At 38.0% G+C, this 26,536-nt stretch overlaps 1 protein-coding gene across 3 annotated transcripts in view; it reads left to right on the top strand.

The window, feature by feature from the left end:
- NBEAL1 (neurobeachin like 1) overlaps positions 1–26,536 on the top strand; it is a 77,572-nt gene that overhangs the window by 11,942 nt on the left and 39,094 nt on the right. For 2 of the 3 annotated variants that reach the window (XM_066189784.1, XM_066189783.1), the window contains exons 3-17: positions 3,823–3,914; positions 9,116–9,277; positions 10,576–10,657; positions 10,848–10,975; positions 11,727–11,809; positions 13,420–13,505; positions 14,956–15,262; positions 16,150–16,256; positions 19,667–19,753; positions 21,177–21,260; positions 22,801–22,899; positions 22,995–23,575; positions 24,189–24,321; positions 24,907–25,026; positions 26,189–26,492. In XM_066189784.1, coding sequence (XP_066045881.1) covers positions 3,823–3,914; positions 9,116–9,277; positions 10,576–10,657; positions 10,848–10,975; positions 11,727–11,809; positions 13,420–13,505; positions 14,956–15,262; positions 16,150–16,256; positions 19,667–19,753; positions 21,177–21,260; positions 22,801–22,899; positions 22,995–23,575; positions 24,189–24,321; positions 24,907–25,026; positions 26,189–26,492 — 2,455 coding nt within the window. The remainder of the gene's footprint in view (positions 1–3,822; positions 3,915–9,115; positions 9,278–10,575; positions 10,658–10,847; positions 10,976–11,726; positions 11,810–13,419; positions 13,506–14,955; positions 15,263–16,149; positions 16,257–19,666; positions 19,754–21,176; positions 21,261–22,800; positions 22,900–22,994; positions 23,576–24,188; positions 24,322–24,906; positions 25,027–26,188; positions 26,493–26,536) is intronic. The other variant, XM_066189785.1, reaches the window with a different exon arrangement.

The following is a 26,536-nucleotide window of genomic DNA, read 5'->3' as shown; positions in this document are numbered from 1 at the left end:
TAAGCTCCAGATTAAGTGGGAACAGCTGACCTCAAGAAAAAGTTCAGTTCAAGATAAAGATGCTGGGTAGGAGAATTGCATTGTACATAAAATCACAGTGTAAGCAAAACAGCTGATACCTGTTATTACTGCCGGGTTTTATTATGAACTTGGAATTTTAAACCACTGTAAAAAGACTTTGTTTCTCCTAATCTATGATGCCTTTGGTTTGGAAGAATGTCAGATGCATCTGACTCACATAGGCAGGCCTTCAGAAAGGTTGTATGTATTTAGCTGTGTTTTAGGACATTTACATGTACTTTACCAAGGGTAACATTTACCATTTTCAGTTTCCTTTCTTAAAACTGCTTCAGTAAAATGTAGATTTCTTGCAGCTTTCAACAGGAGAGTGGTGCCCAGGATCTGTAAAGATTGCTGCTAATAAAGAAAAGAGAAAACCTGGGCCAGATCCGAAGTTTGAAAGCTGCTTATAACTTCTAACATTTTTGAAATCACTTATGTATCTTAATTGTAGCCCTTCTGGTAAATATTTTGTCACTTTTTTCTGGAATGAACTTCTGCTTCACAGGTCTTCATTTTTGTTCCTTTTTGGAAAGGAGGCATGCCTCTGTTAGCTGGTGTATAATGGAGATCTATTTCTTGGTGTTTCGCATGTTGCTAAGTGATCTTGTTTACTTTTGTGCCTTCATGATTTTTTAAAAAGAAATTTTGTCCAAGTGGTTTTGAGTTAGTGCTGTTGCTTGGATGGAAATCTCTATATTTGACTCTGAGTCAACTATTGCATCAACTGTTTTCTACTGGCATGTACCAGTAGTGCTACCTGGTATTTTGATATCAAATCTGATTATTTTTACAACTTGGAATATTACATTATTAATTGACTGGCAGGGGATTGAGATAGAAGGGAGTGAGGTTGAATAGTGTGCTGCAGGGAATGATCAAACAGTACTGTAGTTAGTTTTTACCAGCACTGGGAGGTGTTCTACTGGCAAAGCAAATCGAGCAGTGTGTGCTCTACAGGTAGGGAAAAAACTTATGGCTGTTTCAGAACATGTGGTTTACTCCTGCCATCTGTATAAGTGCTATTTCTTGCATATTTTGTCTGCCTGTGTTCTCTTATTCCCAGTCTGTACTGATACCTTTGCAAGGGCGCTGTAATTCAAAGATAAAGAAGCTTTGAACTGATTTAGGCTATATCATTTAAAAGGAGCAAGCAGGCATTTATTTTAAATTTGTCTTTTACCCTACCCTTCCCCTTTTCTCATCCTTGACTTTTGTTAAAGCAATTTTAAGTCAGATAATGTTGTTATTTGCACATCTCCTTTCATGGCTACCAAGAAAAACAGGTTTTTTACACAAGTTTACTTTAAACAACTAGCAATGAGCCTGAGCTGTGTCAACAAACAATTTTAATTTGGGACTGTGGATAGAATCAATCTAGTATTTCTTGTTGGATTTCAAGGAGAAGTTTCTTATGCCAACGAAGAAGCAGTTTGTTCACCAGGGAAAAAGTCACATACATTCAGTTTTTGCACATGTATATGGCCATTATCATCAGAGGCATGTACACATGGATATGGCAACATTTCTGTTAATTACTTGTCCTTTGTCACTTGAGCTGTATTGTAATTACTAAACTGGTATCCCGGTTTTCCTTGTCTTTATGATCCTGTGAAATAGCTTGCTTGCAGCCAAAATTACTTGCTGTGAAATACAGGAAAGTTAAAACTTTAAATATGTGAACATTTTTGAAAAGCTGGGCTGTCCGAAGACAGCGTCTTCTACTACTTCTAAATCATTCTTTTAGGCAAGTCTTACTTCTTGTCTAACTTTTGGGTTGATTTTCAATATGTTTGATGTCTGAACCTGAGAAATGTGTATTCTATACTCACTTACTTGTGATAATCCAACGAACTCTGTTGGTTCAAACTTGGAGATTTCCAAGCTTAAACCAGTAGCTTGGAAACCTTGAAATGATTCTTTATCTCAACCACTTCCTTCATTCTGTGTTTTGCAGTCTCCTGTTGAGGACAGTTGGTAGGTGTGTTTAAGATAACTGTTTGGTAGTTCAATGTATATTAAACATGAGAACAAGGCTACACTACACTTACAGAACATAGTGCTGTTTTGACAAATTTTTTACAGAAAAAGAAAGGGAGTGATTACTTCAATAATTGAAAAGTGAATAAAAGCAGAGATGAGGAGAAGACAGACTATGAAGGAGGGAGAGATTAGGAATTAAGGAGAAGAAGGGAAAATAAGACAATTAGGAAAAGTGAACAAGAAAATGCCATGAAGTCAGCAGAAGCAAATAGTCAGATAAGATATGTATCTAGCTGAGGGTTTTATGAACACATTTTATATATAATTAACAGTGATAGTGAAGTAATTGTGTCTGGATGTTTGTGGCACTTCTTGCTTGAGTTGAGAGTGGTTTTGGGGGACACAGAGAAGGGTCAAGTCTAGAATGAGAGGGGCATTTCCATGCTTTATAACTCTTGCACTTGCTGTGGAAAGATGCTCTGAGAAGAGCTTTGCACCACTTGAAGTTCTGGATTTATGTGTTTATTTTGTTCTGAGGTTGTTTTGTTTGTGTGCATTTTTTAAAACTTTGTTTTGTTTGTTTTTTTCTCTTTTTAAAAAAGAGGGCTCTTTTGTAGGTAGCCTCTCTGTCAGTATCTGTCAGTCTTTCTTGTTGACTTTCTTTTACACTGACATTGCAGTGTGTGTGCAATGAAGAAGAGAGTGTGTGTTAGAGATAATCACTGTTTGCTCTTTGATCTTAACTCTACAGGGAAACATCTTATTTGGGAACATTTATGGTAATGTATAGGCAACAAACAGAAGGGAGGAGATACAGAGGGAAAATGATGAAGAAAAATGTTTTAAATTTCTGCAAAATGTTATAAATTATGGTGTGGATTCAGAAATCGTTTGTAATCTCAAATACTTCAGGCAAAAATTTTAAAACTCTTTTGAAGATTATTTGTAGCATAGAATGTGGGACTGTGTGCGTGTGTGTTAATGGACAGGACTGCACAGTCCTGGCAGAGTAATATGTTAGCTATGGGCTGGCAACTTATTTTTGAAAATTGAGCAGCTTGACTTCTAAAATGAGACTACCTCAAATGCATATTTTGACCGAATTTCCCTGTGTGGTTTGCAGTGGTCTAATATCTGTCCTTGTTCCTGGGGCAGTGTCCAGCCCTGAGGGACTGCTGGTCACAAACACAGTCTTAGTGCTTTACTGGGAACAACTAGGAAGCTTAAATACAATTTTCTATCTGTTTTATAACTATCTAGTATGCAAGTCACAGTTTCTGCATTGTCTTTATGAACACCATCTGTCTCTAATCTGTTGTTATCTGCCATATTGACCTATGAGTGAAGCAAAAAGAAAATTATTTTGTGATTAAGCTTGCTGTTAGGGTTCTTAATTTTATTAGCCACAAGGACTGTTGTGTGCTAGTACCTATGGTACCTAGACTAGAACACATTCTAGTAAATGTAAAGCTGGTATGGATGACTCTGCAGAGTAAGTTAAGGTTGTTCGTGAGGGGAAAAGCTAAAATGCTTTGGTCAACACTGGTGCCAAGAAGAGGAGACACATAACCTAATTAATAGAGCAAAAATGTCCCATCAGCACCATGTGGCTGAAAGTTTCAAAGTACACAGGTAGTTGTTTTTTCTTTTGGTTCTAAAAAATGTGTATTCCTTCCTTTCTTCCAGTGGAAATACATTAAATAGAAGCTTTTTATTTGAGGCAGTATTACAGAGTTGTTGATAGATGACCTTGACCTAATTTTCTCTTCCATTTTACAGAAAGATCCAGATTATCTGAAGCTCTGGTTGGATAGTTTTGTGTCTAGCTATGAACAGTTTCTGGATGTGGACTTTGAGAAGCTGCCAACAAGGTATGTAAAATTACAGACCTGTTCATCTTTCCCTGATATCTGAAACAGACCTGACTGAGAGCCCAGTCTTGTTCAATGGCAGTGCTGCCTTTGAACAAAAGAGAGTGTTTTAGTTGTCAAGTGGCGCTCCTGTTCATTTGAAGGTCAGGTTGGGTTGGGAATGATGAAACTGGGCAAATACTGGTATTTGCATTATATTAGGAAATTGGCATGAGTACTTCTTGTTCTTGCTCATAGAAGTATATTTGTTATTCCATGTGTTCCTCATAATTTTTTGAATGAGTATTCATTAAATGCTGCATACGAAATAGTGCTTACTATCTGCATCAGCAGTGACAGATGAGAAGCAAGATGTAGGTAAAGAGTTTGTAATTTTATTTCAGGAGTTGCTTTAATATTAAGGATGAATTAAATCCTCAATGAATGATTTGGGTATTTTAGCTGAAAACATTTAAAAATTAAAAGATGTGCCAGTTATAGACTGGAGAGTGATTTCCTTGTATCCATGAAGACTTCAGGGTAAGAGTATTGCTGATGTCCCTCATGTTGGTGACCAAAAGCTCCCCCTTATAATCACGAGGGTCTTTGGAGCCTGATTTCAGAGTTTTATATTTAGTATTTTAAATCTATCTGCTGTGTTACCATGATTGTGTTTTCATGTCTAACTTTGAAAATGAGGAGTAAAAACTTGAATTGGATGATTGGCATTGAATGAAAACATTGACATTGGATGATTTCTCTTGCTTTTGAGGTGCTTGGATGAACTAGGGATTTTAAGAAAAAACAAATGTTAAAGGATTCAGACTTCATGAGAACTGGTGTCAGTATTATAGCTGATAGCACTAATGATGTTTGAAAGCAAAGAAGGGTGCTCCTTGCATGATGGCTGCATTCCAAGCCCTGTTGAAATCAATGGAAATTATTTAATGGGCTTTGGATCAGATCCTGTTTGAAGTGCAAGTGATAGCCTCAACTGTTACAAGGAAATTAAGAATACTGCAAATGGATCTCAGCAAATAAAACCTGGACATTCCAGCTTCTTGTATTAAAATTTCCCTCATAATGCCTATATGAATGCAAAATATATAGTGCAATTACCAGTAAGCAAGACCTTCAAGTTCATTCTGTGCTCTCTCTGAAAATTTATTCCTTTGTAGTGTCAAAAATGCATCTTATTACGTTTAGTTAAGGAAAAAAAGTTTGTCCTTTGACACAGGTTATCTTTAACATACTATTTAGTATTGAAATGTGAACACTGGAAGAGAAAAATGTCTTGGTACTTTGATTTTTAAGTTTTTTAAAATTTTTTGTACTCTGAGTTCAAGTGGTTTTTAGTGTATGTGTCCATAGTTTTCATGATGGGTTTTTTTTCTTCGACATAAAGGTTAGTTATGCAGAACAGTAGCAGCGTCTTCATTGTGATAAATAGTGGCTTTAGTGAGTGTAAAATAATGTGTGTTTTTCTGAGCTTAATGACAGGATTAGTGATTTAGTCTGGAAGAATAGAACCATGTGGATTTAGACTCGTTTGTGTAACAGATGTAAAGAAAAAGCATCTAAACAACATAGGGATGAAGGCAGATCGTTCCTGTGCTTTTATGTCTGCATTAAAAAACCCCATGGTGATCAGGTACTAGAATTAACAAAGAGCTGCAGTTTCTGCCCATACTTGCATTTGTGATATAATCAGGCATGTGAAAAGTGGCATATTTTTGGGCTTTGTCAATTTGTATTGCAGGCCTTTACATTGTGAAAACAGTAGTACTGGGCCCGTGGAAAAGAAAAGTAGGTCAGTGTGGAACTGCCAAATGCTGATTTCCAGTGACTCCAGGGGCCACAGGACCCTGTGGACTCACTCTATTATTTTTTATTTGAACTGGATTCCTTATTAGACAACTAATTCTGTCTGTTGGTCTTAAAAAATGTATGATGCTCGCTAAAATGAGAAACTGACTGCACCAATATTTTTTTCTTTTTTTCCTTCTATAAATCTTGGTATGTTTTACTGCTATATGCCTGTGAGACCTTGTGTAGTGAAGGGCTAATGCCAGAAAATAATGAGAAACTGTTTAGGGAGAAGGCTAGTACAGATTGCTGGACACAACTAACCTTTTGGAAGACAGATATGGAATTTTGTGTCAACCTAAAACATATGTGGGGTTTTTTAGCAACCAAGAAAATACCAGTTAAGAAATGTAAAGGTTCTATTACAGGTTTGGGTTTGGGTTTTTTCCTTCCTGAAAGTAGAGCTCTTAATTAGTACTGTCACTTGCTGATTTAACTCATAAGAGTTTGTTGGTTTTTTTTCTATAAATTAGGATATCTAATTTCCTGAAGTCTGCTTTGAAAATGTGAAAGATGCTAAGCAGTACAGAATTAGGAACCCTCTAAATATAGTGTGTGTGTATCCGATATGATTTGACTGTATAAGTAGAGCTTATACAGTTATGCAGCTTACAGGCTTAAGCATCTTCAGTTCTATCCCTATCTTTGTATGAAAGAGATGCCTCTACTCTGTATGAAATGGCTCGTTGATGATGTTATTAATGATTTTGCTGAAAAGGTGAATATAACTATGCTAATGGTTTGATCACTGAGCACGAAAGACCAGCACACCTGTCTGTAATTTCCCTCAAAACATGTATCCATGTCATATGTATTTACCATAAAAAGGAAAAAATCTTTACCAGCTGGTACGAGGATTTTTTCTCCTCCTTGGAGAGGAATAGTCTTTTGATTCAATACTTTTAAAAATAACAAAGGCCTCCGATGTGTTGTCATAATTATTTTCTGCTTTTGGTTTGCATGATCTTGAGCAAAGGAGCTTAAAGAAGCTCATGCAGAGTGCCATAGAAACTGTATTTTATGAACTTGCTGACTTCAAATCCAAATAAAAATGGTGCAGAAATCATGATAGAAATGCTGATTACATGGTGGTAGTAAAGCCTGGTTTACTACAGCAGTTTGTTCCCAAGTGCTTTCCACTGGCGGAGGAGAGTTCCCGGTGTGTGTTTGAGCTGGAATAGGTGCATACAATGGGGGGTGGTTCAGTTCCCTTTCAGACACCTGACATAGTTTACATGGCAGCATAACCATGTTAACATACTGAGGAAATTATAAATAAAAAGATCCCAAATGTGTCAAGTTCTTCCTCATATTTTTGAGGTAGAGTACTAGCAGTCAAATAACAATGTCAGGTAGGGTATGTTTTTTTATATTAATTTTTTTTTTATTCCTTTTGAAGTACTTACTTTAAACAGAGAGTCTGATTGGGAAGAATTAGTACTACATGTCAACAAATTTAAATCTTTCTTTTAAATCAAAGAGTTTTTTGGTGGTATAGTAATAATTTGCTCTGGGGCGAAAACAGGCTTGATTACTTATAAATATTTACATTTATTTATATACTCCATAGTGTGTTCATTTTGTGTAATGCCAATTAGGATTTCTCAGGCCAGTCTCATACATTGCTCCCAAATTCTCATGGGTTGTGCAACACACAGGCATCTACTGCAAAGAAAACATTCTCTGGGATGTGAGGCATGAAGGGTATGCTGTTTGCTCTCTTGTAAAGCATTTCATGATCTTACTGAAAAAGACTTGTTGGCCATTTTAGGGAATTAACTTCTGATGATATGATTTCAGCTGTCAAAAATTGTGGTTTTCCTAATACTGAGAGGGAATTATCAGAATCTGAATTATCACATTATGAGAAACCATACTGGTAGTTCCAAAGAGTGTGGATCTGCCAGCATCTTGAGGGGTGAAGTGGCTATCACAGAAATTAGAATTTCTTTCTTGGCATTTGTGTTGAAAAAAAAGCAGTTGCTCTAAGTTTGTGCTTAGTGTTGCTATCAGTTTACAGCCCAGGCTATAAAATTTGTCTTACAACTCTCTGAATCCCTTGATTCCACAATCTGAAAAGCAAATTGCACAGCTGTGTGAAGAGGCAAGCGAATGAACAATAGTTGGTTGTCTGTATAAGTATAGGTAACATTTGTTTTCTAGGACGTTGGAGCTTTCTGTCACTTATACCTGTCTAGGTGTTTTACTGAACTGGATCTCTGATCTTCCTGCCTATAAAGGCTTCCTTTTCAAAATTAGAAGCTAAACAATGGATTGTTCCCCGTTTTCCTCAAATAATAGTGATCATGTTGTATAGGGTTAGTCACTGCATTTCTAAACTTTATTATTTTTTTTTTTTTGGTCTTGCATAGATGCAACACATGCAGCAGTCATATTAGTGAGGTTTTGAGCTCGCTGAATTTTTTTTGTTGTACGTTTCCTCTGGCTTTGGTTATGTTGAAGGCTTTTGTAAGCTGTAAGGCTCTTGCCTGTGTCTTCCTTTTCCTGCGTAGAGTTTATAGAAGATATGCCAAGGTAAAAAGCTGCTGCCAAAGGCTAACTGTTTTTTAGCATGTGAACAATGGATAAACAGTTTTCATCCCAAAAATGTTCTTACGGATCTGTAGATTTCTATACTGTTAGTGAAATGAGTTTCCTTATGGGTATTCCTGGGTCATTTTCTCATTTAGTTTTGGGTCACTGGAAAAAAAAAATCAAACCACAAATAAACCCATTCTTTTCTTCATGTCTTGATTCTCACTGGTGTATTTCTAAAAATGTTTTCATTTGCAGAAAACAATAGGCAAAAGAAAATTTTGTATGGCTTTTTGAAATTTATGTAAGAACGACGTGAGGTTCACTGTGGATGAATACCAACTGTATTGGTATTCAATAGCTATGTAATAAAAACTATGTAATAATTGGCATCTCATTTATTTGGACACTTTTAATCTTCACTAGAAAGTTGAAAATGTTCTTCCAAATATGTTTTGTTTTCATGTTTCATTCCACTGTGGCTGTCCCGGGGGATTTCACAGGCCACCTGTTTACATGATGAAGATCATGCAATTTCTTTGTGGGAATTAAGGCAGCTCATTGCATGGAGGAGGATATTTAGGAAGCCACTTAATGAACTTTAAAACTTTTTTCGTTTTAATGTAGTTCATTGCTGAGTAAAAGAAAGCTCAGGCTGGTGTATTGCCACCAGAGATTTCCTTGTGGTTCATTAGGAAATGTTGTTGATGTGTCAGTTGGGTGACCTTTCCCACAGAACTTCACTGGAACACTACATGAGTACATGGAAATCAATTGGCATTTGTATGATTAACAATTCTGTGTCTGTCTTTTGTCATTAGGGTGGATGACATTCCGCCAGGGATATCGCTGCTTCCTGATAACATTCTTCAGGTCCTCAGGCTCCAGCTGCTACAGTGTGTCCAGAAAATGTCAGATGGCCTGGAAGAGCAGCAGCAGACTCTGTCACTTTTACTTGTCAAATTCTTTATCATCCTTTGCAGGTATTTGTTCTAATTGTTACTTCAGCAAAGCTATTGTTTTGTCTAAGAAATCTTGATGCAGCCTATAAATAAAGATTTTTATGATGCATGTGATGGGATTTGATACCTTCCAGTAGATACAGAGAAATGACACTTCTCACAATCTTCAAAATAAAGGCAGAGGGAATAAAAGAGAGAGAGGGGAGCAATGCAATCATCTAAGCAATAATGTTTGCAGTAGGAATAAAAGGGGATTAAACATTAAATTCCTTGTAGCTGTGGAAGATAAATCTATGGGAATTCAAGATACAATGTACCTCATATAAGAAATACTTTTAAAAGAAAATGTGCACTCTAGCAAGTGTTAGCTATGAAATAACTTTAGAGAATTGTACAGGAAGAACTGTTTCACATTCTTAACATGCTTATAATTCCATAAGCAGCTTGTGAAATTTATTATTACACTACTCATGCAGCTGATTTCCTTCTGAAACTTCTGTCCGATAGTGTAATTCTGTGGACACAACTGAATAAACTGTTTTTAGGGATCTGTTCCTCGCTGTTTCTTCAGTTTGCTGTTACAAAATGCTTTTAGAGAGAAGAAGGGGATAAAATCTAATAGCAAATCTCCTTTACTGAGGAGTGTTTGAAGCAGCATTTTTTAATTGCCTTACCTCTGAAACTATACAAAGAGCTGTGTCGCAGTGTTTAAGTATCCTGGAATATTGAATATAAGCTGAGTGGATGGTGGTAATGTGTTTCTGAAGTACAAACTGGTGTTACCTTTACTTGCTGAAAAGTTCTCCTACATCATCACTTTGGTATCTGATCTTTCTAACTTCAAAACGGAGAAATTCTTAGTTGTTGTTGCTTTATTTTCTAAAATAATTTATTAGGTGTTTGTTTGGCTCCAGAGAATTTAAAGTGGGTAAATGTTTCTAGGTATTACATTTCCAAAAGTTTTAGAAAGTGTATGAACTAGTAAAGTGGAAGTTGCTGTCTTTGTTATCAGATGCCATTCCTGAGCTTTCTATTTAGGGTATCCTGGGAATCTGCTTAACCTCTGAAACCCCAAATTCCAGATGGAATTGGCCTGTAGCAGAGTGACTTGAATCTTTCTTCCTGTTAGATGAAAACTTGTGGGCTCTCTAACGGTGACGAAAATAAACATTGAAGTATGTGCAGTCTTTTGGAGAGTATTTTTAAAATGCTGGTATCCTTTTGTATGAATGTAGACAGAATGCTAGAACAAACATTGTTTGAACTAGCTTCAAATGGTACACTGTGTACAGTCTGTGGTTTTTATGTTGTCTTCACAGGAATTTGGCTAATGTGGAAGAGATTGGGATGTGTTCATACATTAACCATGTTATCACCATGACTACATTGTACATTCAGCAGGTACGTGGTTAATAATTCTTGTCTGGATTTCTGCCATCTGATACCTCCTGCTCCTTTTTATCTGATCTGCTCTTTCAGTAATAGTGTTGTGTGGAGAACAGTTTGTAGGCTCAGAACTGTTCTGGGGGAGATCAAGACTGGTTTTCAACTTCTGGAAATTTTTTGACCATAGCTTTCTTTTTCTCCTCAGTTGAAAAGCAAAACTAAAGAAAAAGAAGTGGAGGATCAGACCCCCATAGAAGAATTTGTGAGACATGCACTGGCTTTCTGTGAAAGTCTGTATGATCCGTATCGAAACTGGAGGCAGCGAATTGCAGGGTATGTGTGGACTAGCATTGTAAATACAGTGGTTTGTGAGAGCTTTAACCATGAATCAAAAGTCACGCTGCAGAAACATGGTACGATTTCTCAAACTGGGTATGACTTAAATTACTTTCAAAAATTACAATATTTTTACTGTTAATGTAAAGGTTAAAAGTAAATTAAATTTGAGGATATTAAGAAGTAATTTGTTTCAACAAATCACCACGAAGGTGCTTACATTACGTTCTCCTTCCAAAAACTGGCCATTTTGCTAAACTAGTAGAGCAAAGAAGCCAAAAGCAATGTGGTGGGCAGACCTGCTTGAATTAGGGCAAAAGACGGTATTGAAGTCATTGAGGTATTGTAGATGAGTTACATCTTTGAAAATAAGTTTATAAGTGTCAGTAGAATGGCATCCTTTTAATTTGATTGTGTATTCCCTCCAGCCTAAGTACAATAAGCATGGACTAAAGAAGAGATTGCTGGCTTTTTTATTTTATTTTTTTAACTAAACCATTTTGTAAAATGTTCAGTATTTTTAGGTGCAGACTGAATAGGGGATTAGCTGTGATTCATGTTTTCAGGATGAAGTACTACTTCACTATTCTTTTTCATCCTGGAGGCAAAAGATAACTCCTGATTTATGGCAGCTTTTTATACCATGTCATATTATAATTTCATATTATAAGTCATAAATTAATAAGTAATTCATAAACAAAGATATCATGTCTGATTTCTTTGGTGTATGTTTTTAATGTGATTTCAGACGTTTCCTTAGTACAGTTGAAAGGAGCAGACAGAAATATAAACCAGCTTCCCTCACTGTTGAATTTGTCCCTTTCTTTTACCGTAAGTATTGCTTAACAGCCTGTTAAAAACTAGTTTTCTTTAGAGGAATGAATTTTGTGAGCCCAACTGACTTTCTCCTAAGCATGCCTGATAGTGTAGAAGTCCTTTACTTGCTTTCTGAGGCTGAATGAAATGGGTTACTTTGGTTGCTTGTTTTTTGTACTTGTTCTTTGCTCTGATCATCACTATTTTGCCATTAAGCTGGAGGGATGGGCAGTGAAGGACTGATATCAGCCCTTTTTGCATCTATCCGTTAACTTAGTTTTAGTTGAAAATGAAAAAAAAAAGGTTTTATTCGTGGAGTGCTAGCATTTATGAATTTGATTTTTCTAGGTTTGATTCATAGCTCCTGTTCCTTGAGATTCCATTGCTGTGTCCAAAAATAGGATAGTTGCCAAAAAGACCAAATTGTTGCTGCCACTAAAATGCCCTTATCAACACTGCCAGAGCCCTGGGAACCCACTCTAAAGGCTGCTCCTGAGGAATGTCATCTGTAGGTTCTTTCCATTCAGTGCATTGTCCTGTGGCTTCTCCTAAGTCTCTTAAATATCTCATAGTGGACTGAGCTAAAGTGTGCTAATTAGCCAGCAGCTACTCATCTGCTTGTTGGCCAGCTGGCAGAAAGGACAGAGTAAGAAATTGCTGAGCATGTGCCATGCCAGGACTAATTTGAGGGGGGGGTGGTTTCAGTCTACTCAGTCTAACGATTTATTCACAGTCTGCTAGGTACTGCTCTTTTCAATTTGTCTGAGGTTCCACAAAGATCCAGTGGCTGTAAGTCAAGGAGTGATGGTAGTAGCTCACTAACAGTGTGATCATCTAAGTAATCTTTGTTCTGTTTGGAGAAAAGATTGGAAAGATAGCTCAGCAATCCTCTTTTAAAACAGGCTTAGACAATCAGTAGATAGTCAGAAATCTTATTTGCCAATAAGTGGTATTTCCAAAGAGAATCGTTTGTAGTTTCTTGCTGCTGTGTTAGGTCTAGTGTAATTGCTGTAACAACAACATCCAGGCTGTATCTCTTGCTAGGAGAAGTTCCTGAGGCTGTCTGGGACTAATTTCTATTGCATATGGCAAGAGAAGAGATGCAGGATAGTTGTCATTAAAGAAATTACTGCTAGAATGGTTACAGATCTGCACAGGATTCTCTGGTATTAAAGTCAGCAAGCTCAGGGAGTGTTATTTTGAGCTACCTGCACTGCATGTGGCACCAGGCTTTTCATGCCAAAGTTTCTCTGAACTTTGTCATGCTTGATAACTGGTTGTGTGTTAGAATGTCCTTCTATTTCTCATTAGCATGGACAAAATGGACTCATTTTTACATTATGAATCAAGAGCAAAAGTTGTGTGTCTATAGTCTTGTCAGCTGGCATGGGAAGTTTATGCAAGCTGAAGGTGTGGCCCTGTGAATTCCTGGTAAATGTGGTAATGTTGTGTTACTTTGATAATGCTGGAATTCGCATGTTTGTGTCTGAGTTGTATAAAACTAAGTGGAGATGATGCAGTTGAATTTTTTTAAAATTTGTATGATGACAGGGAATAGAGGAGGGGTTTTTTATTATTTGTTGGTGGGGTTTTTTTTGAGGAAAATCTCCTTTTTATTTAATCAGAATGCTTTCAAGAAAGTGAACATCTCAAGGAAAGCCTAAAATGTTGCCTGCTGCATCTCTTTGGAGCTATTGTGGCTGGTGGTCAGGTAAGGATACTCTAAACTTTTCAGCTGCTGAAATCTCCAAATGCTTGTTCCTTGTTTAAGACTTTTTAATACTCCATAACTTGGAAATGAGAAGAATTTATTAACCATGATTAATTCTTTTTGTGTTAGGAACTTTGGGATCATTCTGGGCAATAATACGTACATGCTAAAAGCTGGGTCCCGATTTCAAGTAACCATAGAAGTTTGTGGTTTGGAGCAACTACATGTTCACGTGCACTTACTGTGATATTTAAAAAAAAAAAATATATGTAACTAGATTAGGAATTTCCACCTGCAAAGGTGAAACTTTTCAGTAGGAGGCATGGGGTCTTTACAGCTTGGAAGCTGTTTAAAGTCTTTGAATGAATATGAGGACAAGAGGATATTCATCAGCAGCAAAGCCAACATCCACTTTCTCACCTGACTTCTGTAATGTCCTCCTTAGTCTGGTCACAAGCAGCTGCTGCTTCTGATGATCTTGAACAGAGAGTGTTTTTAAAGGTTGTCAGGGAGCTGCAAAGCCAGGCTCTGCTCCATCCCAGAAGGTAAGTAGAGTCTGAGCAGGATGACCAGCAGCAGTTGACCTGACTGGCAAAGGGTGCCATCTCACTATACCCAGACAGTGATGGGAGCAGCTGTGCTGGCTGGAACCAGGATCAACCAGCCCAGCCCACTAGACAATTTGATGTTAGTCTGTGGTGATAAAGCCTAAAGTCAAGCCAGGAAGTCTGGTCAGAGCATCAGAGTCAGGGTGATAACTGGAGTTAGTCAAGTGGCCAGCGGTTGCCAGCCCTATCCACAGCCATGAGCAGGGCTACGGTCAAGCTGCAGTCAAGTCAGTGGATCAGGTTCAAGACATGACATAGCCTGGCATGGCCATGGCTGAGGTGTAGATCAAACAAGGAAAGGGTTGACAGCCAAAACTTGAATGCAGCTCCCTACTGAGGGCAAGGAATCCCTGACAGGGCTTCTCAAACCTCACCACACCACCTATGCAGTCAGGCCCCAGGAAGAAAGATGAGGAAAATCCATTCAGGGCCCAGGCAAACGTTTGCTAATTATTGTGTTCTTTCCACATGTTCTGAAGTATTGTGAATCTCATAATCTAAAATGAATACTCAGGCGAAGGTTTGCCTCAAATTAGCAGTTTATCACAGCTGCCTTATAAGAAATTTGTAACAAGTATTTAAATTATATTTCCTTTTCTATATAAGCATTCTCTTTGTAAAAGAGAGCCTATTTAAGTAAACAAGATGGGATGCATTTAATTTGTAGCCATCTGCATAATCCAAATAGAATGTTTCTTAGTTATTAACCAACGACACAGCATTAGTAGGTGTAATAATGCATATTGCATGGTTCAGATAAGAAGCAACTGGTTTGAAGAGGATTAAATTCTTCTAAATTTATTTTTCATAATAATTTTTTTTTTTGCCTTAATGGGTTTCAGAGGAATGCTCTTCAAGCAGTATCTCCTGCCACCATGGAAGTCTTGATGCGTGTTTTAGCAGACTGTGACAACTGGGATGACAGAAACCCTGAGGAAGTGAGCAGGAAGGCAGAGCTGACTCTAAAGTGCCTGACAGAAGTTGTCCATATCCTCCTAACCAGCAGTTCTGACCAGCGCCAGGTCGAGACAAGTACAATATTGGAGAACTATTTCAAGTTGCTTAATTCAGACCATTCAGCCTTACCTAATCCAAGGCGATGCAGGCAGTGGGAGAGCAGATTCATAGCACTGCAGATCCAAATGCTGAGTGAGTACACAGTTCCTTCAAATGTTCTTGACAATAACCCTGAAGGAAAAAATATTGACTTGGCCAAGCAACTGAAAATTTTCTAACCTTTCTTCTTAGATCTTTCTTGTTCAGTCATTTACTCATAAAAAAGTAGAAGAAACCATATCAGATTGCTGCCATTTAACCAGAGTGTCAAGGTTCATAGACTGAACGTCTCCATTAAAAGAGAAGAACTTTGCTAAGCAAGAAGTGACACTTAAAAGAACCTTAGCAATTGCAGAATAAAACTGTTCAGTAATAAAATAGCCATGTGGTGCTGGTTTTTGGTAGTTTGATTTTCAAATGGCATTGCTGTAAATATTGGCCAAAAGTAGTAGTCTGAAAGAGTTGGGTAGAAGTTTTTGGGTTAGAATTCAGGGATTTGAGATTTTCCATTTTGATGTTCAGTGTGGGAAATGAAGGTGTTTCTTTTCCCATACTTCCAAGAAAACTGAGGAATAGTACTGTGGCCATGGAGAATGCTAACAGTATAAGGCTGCTGTAGAATGTAGAGTAATTCCTTGTTGAGGAAACAAGCGTTCATGTGCTGTACAAAAACCAGTAATGCTGCTTATGTACTCACAATTGGCAGTGACTTGAAACATAGCCCCAAAGCAATCAAAGATATTCATTAGCTGAAATTTCTCCATAATATTAGGCTATGTGGGAATTTTTACAGTGTCAAAATGTTTAGCTTTAGGCCTAGTGATTTGTTCTTAAAATGCATATAATACTTGATCAAAAATGCAGAGCATATAATTTGTCTAATTTTTTCCTGTTGTGTATTATGGAATGTGCAGGAAAAAATGCTTGATGGATTTGGGAAGTGTTTTGTCTTTAATGCCAGTTCTGTTTTAATTTTATAGATACCATCACAGCCATGTTAGACTGCACAGATAGGCCTGTTCTGCAGGCAATTTTCCTTAACAGTAACTGCTTTGAGCATCTCATTCGACTGTTGCAGAACTGCAAGGTAAGCTCCCCCTTATCAGCGTATTTTTAACAAAACCTGCCTTGTGTTATTACTAATGAAGTCGAGGGGTCTTGTGTCTGTCTGGTAGTTAAAGCAATGAATACTTACTTTGAATCCTGAGCAAAATATCTTTACAGACCCTGCTCAGTCTCTAAAATCTGTTACGGTGCTGTATCTTTGAATCTCTGCTGAATCTTTTCTTTCCTGTAAAAATCTCTCAGATGGGAGACTTTGAGCTAAGCACAATGACCTCTAACAGTATGTCTGATTAAAAAAATCAATCACCCCTGCCTTTTTATTTGGGTTTTTGTTGTGGGGTTTGTGTTTTTTTTTGGTTTTGTTTCTTTCATTTTCTATCACTGGATTGCTAGGAAGTCACTTAACAACTGCTGCCAGATGGAGGTCTGAATTCTAATTTCAGAGGAATGGTTTTCCATTAAAAAAAATCTTTCTGGTGTGCCGCAGTAAGTGTTTCAAACTGTGTGTGGCTGACATAAAACTTGAGCTCGAGCTGTTAAAAATGTTCCTCAATTTTTTCTTTTCTACATAGGATTTAGGGTTTTCATCTCAACCACAAATGGTCATAATTTGCAGACTTCCACTGATTGCACTGATACCGTTTTTCCCTGTGTGAAAGAACAGAGATATGACGTAACTGTCTGCACTATTTTATTTCTCTTTTTGTGCAGTGTTAGTGACATAGCTCTTTTGATCTCTTCTGATACTAGATAATTTAATGCTAGCTACAGTGTCCAATTGGTTTCTAATCCATTTAGATTCTGGATTAGAATGTATTTCAGTGCAATGATGCATTAAAAATGAATGTGTTTGGATTATGTTCTAATTGTAATTATAATCAGTGACAGAATGCCAACTGACTTGAAGTGTTTTGAATAGTCTGTAGTTTTATGATCTCCTCCTGCAAATACGTTGTTTGACCTTTCCATTCTTTTCCTGTGTTTAGGAATCTGCCTATTTTTGAACTAACCTTGTACTCTATAAGAAACTCCTTTTTTAGTTTCTTCTAATATCATCAACAGCGTGATGTTTACCTCTTCCTGGAGCCTCTTAGCTGTGTTCCTGCCTCATAAACAAGTGGTGGAATTAAAGAAAGCAGGAACAGCTGCTCTATTTTTTCTTGCAGCTTGCTGTTTTTATTTTTATTCTGCCTGTCAGTATGTTACAAGATATGCTGTTTTAAGGTTTTTTCCAGGGATGCATTCTCACATATCACCGTGTTGTTTAGAGATCAGTGCTGCCAGTTTGGTACACAGTGTACTTTTTTAGCCTTTCGCGGGCAAAATACCCCCACGGATGAGAAGTGGGAGAGACAGAGTCAGGGCAGGTGTTGCAGTATATTTGTACTTCCAAATATACTGTGTCTCCATTCTTTTTCAAAGCCAAAGAGCAAAGATTGGTTTAGCTGTGGAATTAGGATTTCTCCTTATTATCTGGAGGTGGAGACCCTAGTTCGAGATTTTATTCCTTCATTTGTGAAAATTGCTACTGGGTTCCTAAGCAAGCCGTGTGTGGAAAGCATGTTCTGCATCTCTGCAGAGAGCATGAGAGTCCATACACATATCTGAAGCTCAGGAAGCTATTGGATCTTCTGCAAACCTGAAATGCAAGTCATTTCTATGGAAAGGAGGGGTAAAGGAAATCCATACCACTATTTCTGCCATAGATATCCCATAGAATTTGGAGTGTTCAAGGCTGTGTTTCTACTCATACTTCCTAGTCATTTGCAGTATAACAATCTTCTAAGATGTAAATCCTTTTTCCCCCCGTATTTGCTGGTTTTAAGGCTCATGGGCAAACTGTTTTTCCTTAACTATGCTTTAGGGTTCGAGATCTACACAAAAGCTTTTCAAAACTGCTTGGTTAAGTTTTGATGATCTGAATGTCACTTTTTGCCAGTGATAGCCAAAACGAGGGACTGTAATTTAGAGCTATCAGGAAATGCTTATTCTGTACTGAGTGTCGTTTAACGAACTGGTTTGTCCGTGCTGAATCTTTTCTCATCTATTTAACTGTCTCAGAGGTCAGTCTTCTTCGAGCAAAGCACAATGACCTCTAACAGTGAGTCTGATTAAAAGAAAAATATGTTTTTTGAACAGCTTTAAAATGGAAAAATTAAAGCCTTGTAGACATTGTAAAAAGAAATCTATTTTTCCTTTTCACATGCCTTATGAGAAATGAAGTAACTCATACCAAAAGTTTGGACTCTTTTATTTATGCATTGTCTGCATTTGCTTTTGTTTAATGTTCTTATTCTTGCTAATGTATGCTAGTCTGAGGTATGTTATAGTTACTCTGCATTGTTAAGTGCTCTTAACTGTGATGTACCTTTCAAAGTGTTTCTAACGATGTGCTTTCACACCTATGTAAGTCAAAGTAATATCTTGAGTGTTGTCCTTTGTTTTGCCCTGATTTATGGAAGTCGATTTCTCAGGTTGTTCCTCTTCAGGGAGACTAAGCTAGGAGATAATGGGACAAAATGTGTGTGTGGGGGGGAAAAGAAATGCTTTGGTTTTTTCCCCTAAAGGAAAGTGTTTTTTTTTTAAGGAACTTCTAAAACATTTTCATCAGGTTTTTTTTTAATGCCTCAACAGAATCTTAAAACAGAAGGAAGTAAATTTTAGTTCTGATTATGTTACAACTAAATTTGGCACGAAAATTGACTGCAATTGATTATGAATTTGGGTGAGTTTGAAACTGTCAAATTCAGGTACTGACTAGGAATTTAGCTACTGAACACAGAACAGCTCTTTAGCTGAAGATGCAGTATAGGTGTATGTTTGATTTAAAGCTATTTGCAACCTGTCTGATTCTTAGGATGATGGCAGAGATATTTTGCCCTTCTTCCTGTCCCAAAGACTGTGTGCCCCAGAAATTCTGCTACTGTGCTGTTTGAAGATGAAAATATTCTAAGTATCTTCAGCTTTCACCTAGGGTGAAACATAAGTGGAAAATGGTGAAATATCTGTGTCCATTTCCTTGTTAATGCCCCACTCTTGTCTTTATTTCTTACAAGTAAATTTCTTAGAACTCTGTCATGTTGCATATTGTGAATGAAATCACAGTTGCTAAGCCAGAGACGAGTATAAATTCCAGATAAATCTCTTTGTCTCAGTGATTACATATTTTCATTTATTTTTTTGGGGAAAAAAAAGTAATTACTCTTTAGCAAAAATACAGTGTAATCTTCAGTATTTTAAGAATTAACAGAAGACTAATACTGATGGACAATTGTCCTACCAGTGTGAGAAAGCTTTTTTTTTTTTCCTTTTTTTTCCCCCCTTTTTTGTATTTGTATGTGGAGCACAAATCTAAGGCAGCCTCCACAGATTTGGCTGCAGGTAACTGTTTAATGAAATTATTTCCATTATTCTTGTCTCTGTTTCTAACAGCTGTTTTTAAATGCTAACAATAAAGTGGCAGACAAGAATGAGAAAGACCTTACCAACAAATTTCTGACAGAAATGAATGAGGACCAGGTACCTACCTAAACTGTACTTTGCTTCAATTGAAGTCAAGACACAATCACAGGAAAATTGATTCCTGTGCTTCACCTTAACCATCCTCCTTAAGCCTTCTGCAGCAAAATGAACTTACAATGCTGCACAGATCAGCATTTTCTGTCTCTGGAAAATGATTTTTCTGAAAAACAGATTGAATTCAGCCTATGTTTTATTCATCTGCTTCAAACTCCAGATATTAGCAATAGAATGAGGATCAGTTATTCTTCTGTTAAGGAAAAGGTGAAGTACATGAATGGGATCCAAATTAATTCTCTCAACCTGGTGGTGATTCTTTTTCCCCTCCTTTTCCTCTTTTTTGCTCTTTGTCTCAGCACTGTGGTGTCTTGGATTTGGGGCCTTGTTTGTGAATCTCAATGATTGTTTGATGTCCTGATTCTTTGCTTGTCATCAAGAACAGATGTTCACAAAACAATGGACAGGCTGAATCAGGGAGGTAGGAATAGCCTGTTGCTTCTCTTTTCCCAAATACTGTGGAAAGTTTCAAATACAAATTTTTGTATTAATTTTATAGTAGAATTATTTGTTCTGATTAAAAAATGTAAAAAAATGCTGAATACAAGGGATGTTTATTTACAAATTGTGATTTTTAACTAGTAGCTTTGGCTTTTTTGGACACAGCACAACACTAACAGCATGTAAATGTTTCTTCACATCTAATAGTCTTCTGATTCTTGACATTTCACTTTCAAAATATGTCTGAGGTGCACATAATATTTGAGATGATGAAACAGTGTGTTTGTTTGCACAGTGTTGCTAATTAGGTTCACTGATGGATGCAAAAGAGTGCTCCAACATTTTTGTTCTTAAAACCATCATAGAAATATCAATGTAAACAAGAATTATAGAAAAAACCCCTCAAAAGATTACTTAAATTGGAGAGAGAAGTGTTGAATCAATGCAATGAGGCAATGGGTGAGGCAGCCACCTAGCTGTGCTGGTGTGACTTATCTCTTACACTTTGGAGGTGCTGCACTGGTTTGCAGGGCCTTGGATGGAAAATAAGTCCCTTTATATGAGCTGCTGATGCTGATTTTCTAGCAGCGCACACACACGCTGCAAGAGATTTCTGGATTGTTTTCCTCCCTCCCTCTTGAGGTTGTCCATTAGACGCATGAGGAAAACCTGTTTGTCCATCAGAATATTTGAGGTGCAGTTTGTGTTGCGAATGCTTCTCTCCTCTTGAAGTCTGTGGTTAGTTGTGCGCTGTGATGTAATTCCTTGTAGGCTGTGGGGTTTGAAGTTTGGACTGATGGCAAAATGATTTTGAAGCATGTTACCAAACTCTTGGTTTCCCTCCTGGCAGGAGGGCATGGCACAGATTTTGGAGCTGAGCTGTCTTTGCACGTTTGTAAATGCCTTCTGTACCTGCTCCTTTCAGGTGTTTCAGGGTCACCTGGACTCCTTGGCAGTATCAACCATTCAAGCCCTCACAGCAGTAATGCACAAGTCTCCAGCTGCAAAGGTAACAGTGTCTATGCAGAGGGCTATTTGCAGTTTCTTGATCTTGTTTCCAGTTAGTGTTTTTATCGCAATACCTTGGTAGGTCTTGCTAGTGGAGATGAGCCGATCGTGGTCACGCATTTGTGCCAGATAGGAATAGCTGATTAGCATTCCTTATCCCTTTCTATGTGTCTAATGGCTGGACACTGAATCATCTTTCTGCCAAAACTGGAAGATCTGGGTATGATGGCAGTTGGAATCTTTGTAAAGGAAGTACATTGTTAGTTGTGCCATGGAGATACAGGATAGACTTACTGGGTATTTGCAGGAATTCTCTGGGAACTGTTTGTGTTGTAGTTTTGCATGGCTTTAATCTAAGCCAGGACAGCCTTGCTGTCCACATGGTGGTCATGCCATTGCCCTGTGCCCTTCCTTGGTAGTTATTCTTGTGATTTGGTAAATGGATAGGTTGTGGTTAGTTTGTGATTCTGGCTGGAAGCTTAGCCCATGGAAAAATAGTATATTTATTCCTGGATTGCTGAGTTCATTAAATTTAACCCTTGGCTGAATGATTCCCTTGACTTGGCACAGTTAAAGGGATGTGTCTGTACACTGGAGGATAAAGGAAGAGTGGGAATTATTTATTTGTTGCTACTTGCAGTACACCTTAAGGGAGAGATAACAGGAGCTGTTATGCATCTGCAGAGCATTAGTGAAAAAGCCTATTTCTCCACTGACTCTGGAAAGCCTGGGGAGAGTTGTATGTTGGAAGTGGGGACTAGCTGGGATTCACAACAGTTCAGAGTTTTCAACTGTATTTCTACTGCAACATATGTATTTTTTCTTTTTATGTTTACCTAAGTCACCACCTCACTTCTGCTAGAAGATTTATTCTTAAAAAAATAAAAGAAATTTCTGCCCAGGCTATAGCCAGGAGAAGAATATCCATTCCATATGATGTATATGATGTGTTGGCTGTTTAATAATTAAAGCATGAGTGGATACTACCATTTGAACTTTGCTGGTTGATTTTTTTTTTTGTGTAAAAACAATTAGTTTTCAGGAAAACTTCCTTGGAACACTTCTCTAATTTTTTTAAGTGTTTAGGACAGGTGGTTTTTAATCTGGTCTAGGAAAATCTTTTACTGAAAGATTAATATTTGAATACTTCTGTGTTTCAGTGTAAACATTTCATGCAATAGTTTGCACTAAAGAGATGACAAATGAAGCTATTTATTCTTTGTGTGATATTATTAACATTTGGCTTATACCAAAGTAGTTATATTCTTTTATAGGGAGTAAATAAAATAAAACTTTGAACTTCTATTTATCTGTGTGCTGCAGTTATATGCTTCTCACCTGCAGCGTTCTAGAGACAGTAGAATGAACCGGTTATCAAAATTAGATTTCTAACCTGTAATTATTACATTCTAATTATTATTTGTCTAATACTGCATTAAGTTGTCTCAATTAATATGAAAAGTTGCTTGTCTACCTGCTGCAGTAGACAAGCAGGTTTTGTCCGTTTTATTTGTTAGTGAGACTGGAATTTTTATCCTCAGGAGGTCTTCAAGGAGAGGATTGGGTATGCACACATATATGAGGTACTGAAATCACTGGGTCAGCCATCACGGGAATTGCTGGAAGAACTCATGAATATGGTGAGCTGTGCTTACTTTGGAGCAGAAATGCTTTCAACAATACTTCTGGCCCTGTCTTATTGTATTTCATGTCTGAGTTTCCTGCTGTTTTTCAGGCTGTTGAAGGTGACCACATGGCTGTTGGGATACTAGGCATTAGTAATGTCCAGCCCTTATTGCTGCTCATCCAGTGGCTTCCAGAACTAGAATCACACGAGCTGCAGATTTTCATCTCTAACTGGTTGAGGCGAATCTGCTGTATTGACAGACAGAGCCGTGCCACATGTGTCAACGCAAACATGGTCATCCGTATCATCGAGACCCTCAATTCCCACTCGGTGCTCCACTGCACTTGTGCAGAGAACCTGATTGCCCTGCTGAGCTCCCTGGGGAGCCAGTCCATGGGCTCAGAGGAGCTGCTGCAGCTGGTGCGGCTGCTGCGGCCGGAGGAGCCGCGGGGCGCTCACCCGTACGTGGTGCCGGTGCTGCGCGCGCTGCTGGCCATGGCGCGGAAGCCGGGCCTGGCCAGCGCCCTGCAGTACTTCAACCTGCACCACAGCATGGCCGGCATCGCCCTGCCCGCCATCCACCGCTGGCCCGGCTCCGCCTTCTCCTTCAACGCCTGGCTCTGCCTCGACCAGGACCGCGTGGACCCCGGCAGCGCTGGCAAAAGTGGCAAGAGGAAGCAGCTCTATAGGTACAGTTACTGCTACAACCTACAGGTGTGGGCTGTCTGTGCCATGTGGTACCCCATGATGTGTGGTGCTTCTGCTTGTCTTCATCAAAGGCAATACTTAATCCTTAGTCTGGGAAAGGGAGAGCTTTCAGCTGTCACCAGAGCCAAGTCCTGTCACAGAAATAACGGGTAGTTTCTCTGTTGTAATGTCTTGTTATCTACAGTTTCAACATCCATAACTCCAAATTGTGGTAAGGTTCATTGCTTAAACAAAACAACATTAGAAACCAAAACCCAATCCCTCCAACCCCCCAGCCAAAACCAGAACAGCCTTCACACAGTTCGTTGTGAAGGTAATGAACTCTGGATTTGTATAAAAGCACAAGTGAGAAGGCACCTTCATGGTGCTTAAGGAGTGCATATTGCCAGGAATGCTTCTTGATACAATTTAGCTTTCTGGGTACTAACAGAAGCAAACAAAATGTCTTTTTGTTTTTTAAATAAGAGGAGTAACAGTCACATAGTAAACATTGGACCACCACCAAACAACTTGAGTGGATTTTCTTTGTAATGAATGTATTGTTAGGTGGTAGTTTTGATGAAGCAAATCCTTGATTGTGTGTGTTTTTTGTAGCTTTTTTACAGGAAGTGGTATGGGGTTTGAAGCCTTCATTACATGCTCAGGGGTATTGGTGGTTGCAGTGTGCACAAAGAGGGAATATGCAACAGTGATGCTGCCTGACCATTGTTTCTTTGACTCTCTCTGGGTAAGATTTGACAATGACAAACACTTTGTTTAGGATTGTATTGTTAGCTCAGAAGTCAAAATTACAGATTTTCGACAGTTTTACAACAGTTCTGTTTTATAATATTGCAGTAATTCATTGCATAAGAGCAGATTTAATCTCAGATAATGCAAGCAATTTTCATATAGATTAGTTGTTGATTGAGCTAATTTATGCATGTATATTAGGCATTTTAATTGATTAAGCTTGTTACAGCATTAGAGGTTTTTTATATTAAATTAAAACAAGCATAGGTGGCTGTGGTGCTATGTGAACCAATTAACTGTGGTGCTGTTTCTGCCTTACCCTTTTCTGTTCCTGTACTTAAGAACTGATGTGCATTACTGTGAAAGAGCTGTATCTTTCTCTTCAAAAACCTGTGTATATGTAAACATTACATTTACTACTTTAAAATGGAAGCAGCAGGTGACCTTATGTTCTTGTTGATGCTTTGGATTTATTTTAAGTGCTTTCCTCACCATCTTAGTAGAGATGAAGTTAAATAGTTTCACATAGTAATTTCCCTGCTCTTAATAATGGCTTAATTATTTTTTCTTGCTTAACCAGCACAACATTACTATTGTTCACGTGCCTGGAAAGAGGCCCTTTGGTCAGAGCCTTGTGTATATTTATGTCAATGGACAGCAGAAGGTCTCTGCCCCGCTTCGATTCCCTGCTATGAATGAAGTAAGTGCCTTTCTGAGCTATTCACTGGTAGGATGAGTTCTCATATGAGAGTTCAGTCTATTGCTAATAACGTTCAACTTTGGATACTGTCCAGAATATCATTTTGGAGTGTAACCAACCATTAAGTAATGCTTGTTTAATCATCTCAGTTTAAAAGCAAAGCAAAGAAACTCTACCAGATGACATGGATTAAATCGTGGGGTTTTCCTCAAAATAATTGCCTGAGCATATTGACATAATTTATGGTGACATCGTAATAAATGGCAGCTCTGCCAAGTAGGATTGATGTAACGAGGAATATTCCCTGTTATTTTCAGTATTTTCATTTATTTTTTACTTGTGTATTTTGAATGTTTCCTTAATATGCTATTCCTTATTCCTTTGGTGACCGAATAAGCACTTTACATGCAGTTAATCTCACCATTTTGGACGTGTACACATTTAGCAATACACTAGGCATCAAAATGAGTGTATGTCCTGTTTAATTTCCTCTGTAAACTTTGTTCATTCCTTTTGGGGAAGAAATTTATATTAAACTGGGCTACAGCACCCAACATTCTTCCCTCTTTTTAAGTTCTATTTGATATTTGTTAAGTATGTTGACAAAATAGTTAAATTGGAGGCTGTAATGGTAAAATCAGTATAAAACTTAAAAATGAGAGTAAGTGTAGTTTTCATTTCAAGATAAAACTCTGGGTTTGGCCCATCTGTAGAAATTATAAAACATTATAAATCTCATGGTAACTAAAAGTAGGGCAAGTAATCTTACTGTGAGAGCCTCTGTTTGAGTGGGCTAACTGATATGAGAAACGCACAGTAGCAGAAATGCTGGGCTAGTATTTTGGAATATAATCCAGAAGAGGAGTATTTATAGAGGGCTGTCAGAAGCACTGTCCTTCCTGGCTGTGCTCCTTCCAGAGGTCATGCATCACTTGAAGTAACCAAATTGTTCTTGTTGGAAAAAGGATGTTCTCTCTTCTTTTGAGAAGTATATGCTCTGGTTGTTGGCCTACTGTGATGGATTGCTTGTTTTTCAAGGCTTGGCAGAACTTGTTGCTTGTTTCATTTATTTAGTTTGGATTTGCCAGATGCAGTCTTCAGATTTAAAGCTTAGATTTACAGTGTGTGTTTTGTTTTCTTTCTTCCATGTACCACTCTCCAGTCTTTCACTTCTTGCTGCATTGGTTCAGCTGGTCAAAGAACAACAACTCCTCCTCCATCTCAGATCCCAGATCCGCCTTTCTCCTCCCCAATCATGCCCCATCGGACATCGCTCGGGGGCATTCTCACTACAGGAGGTTGGGGTGGGGTGCTTGGAAAACCAGAGTTCATCACCAAAATGATCTCAGCAGGGACTCAGGACAGTGAATGGGGGTGTCCAACATCTTTGGAGGGCCAACTTGGATCAGTTATTATCTTCCATGAAGCATTGCAGCCTTCTCAGGTGAAAGCATTATATTTAGCAGGTAAGTGATGGTTGTACTGGTTTTAGCAAACTGAAAGGAATGAG

Source organism: Chamaea fasciata, unplaced genomic scaffold, assembly GCF_029207755.1.
Source record: "Chamaea fasciata isolate MVZ Bird 193981 ecotype frontalis unplaced genomic scaffold, bChaFas1.0.hap1 SCAF_8, whole genome shotgun sequence".
In the NCBI taxonomy this organism is placed as follows: Eukaryota; Metazoa; Chordata; class Aves; order Passeriformes; family Sylviidae; genus Chamaea; species Chamaea fasciata.
The sequence above is the reverse complement of the archived record's forward strand: the minus strand, read 5'-3'. Positions and strand labels throughout refer to the sequence as shown.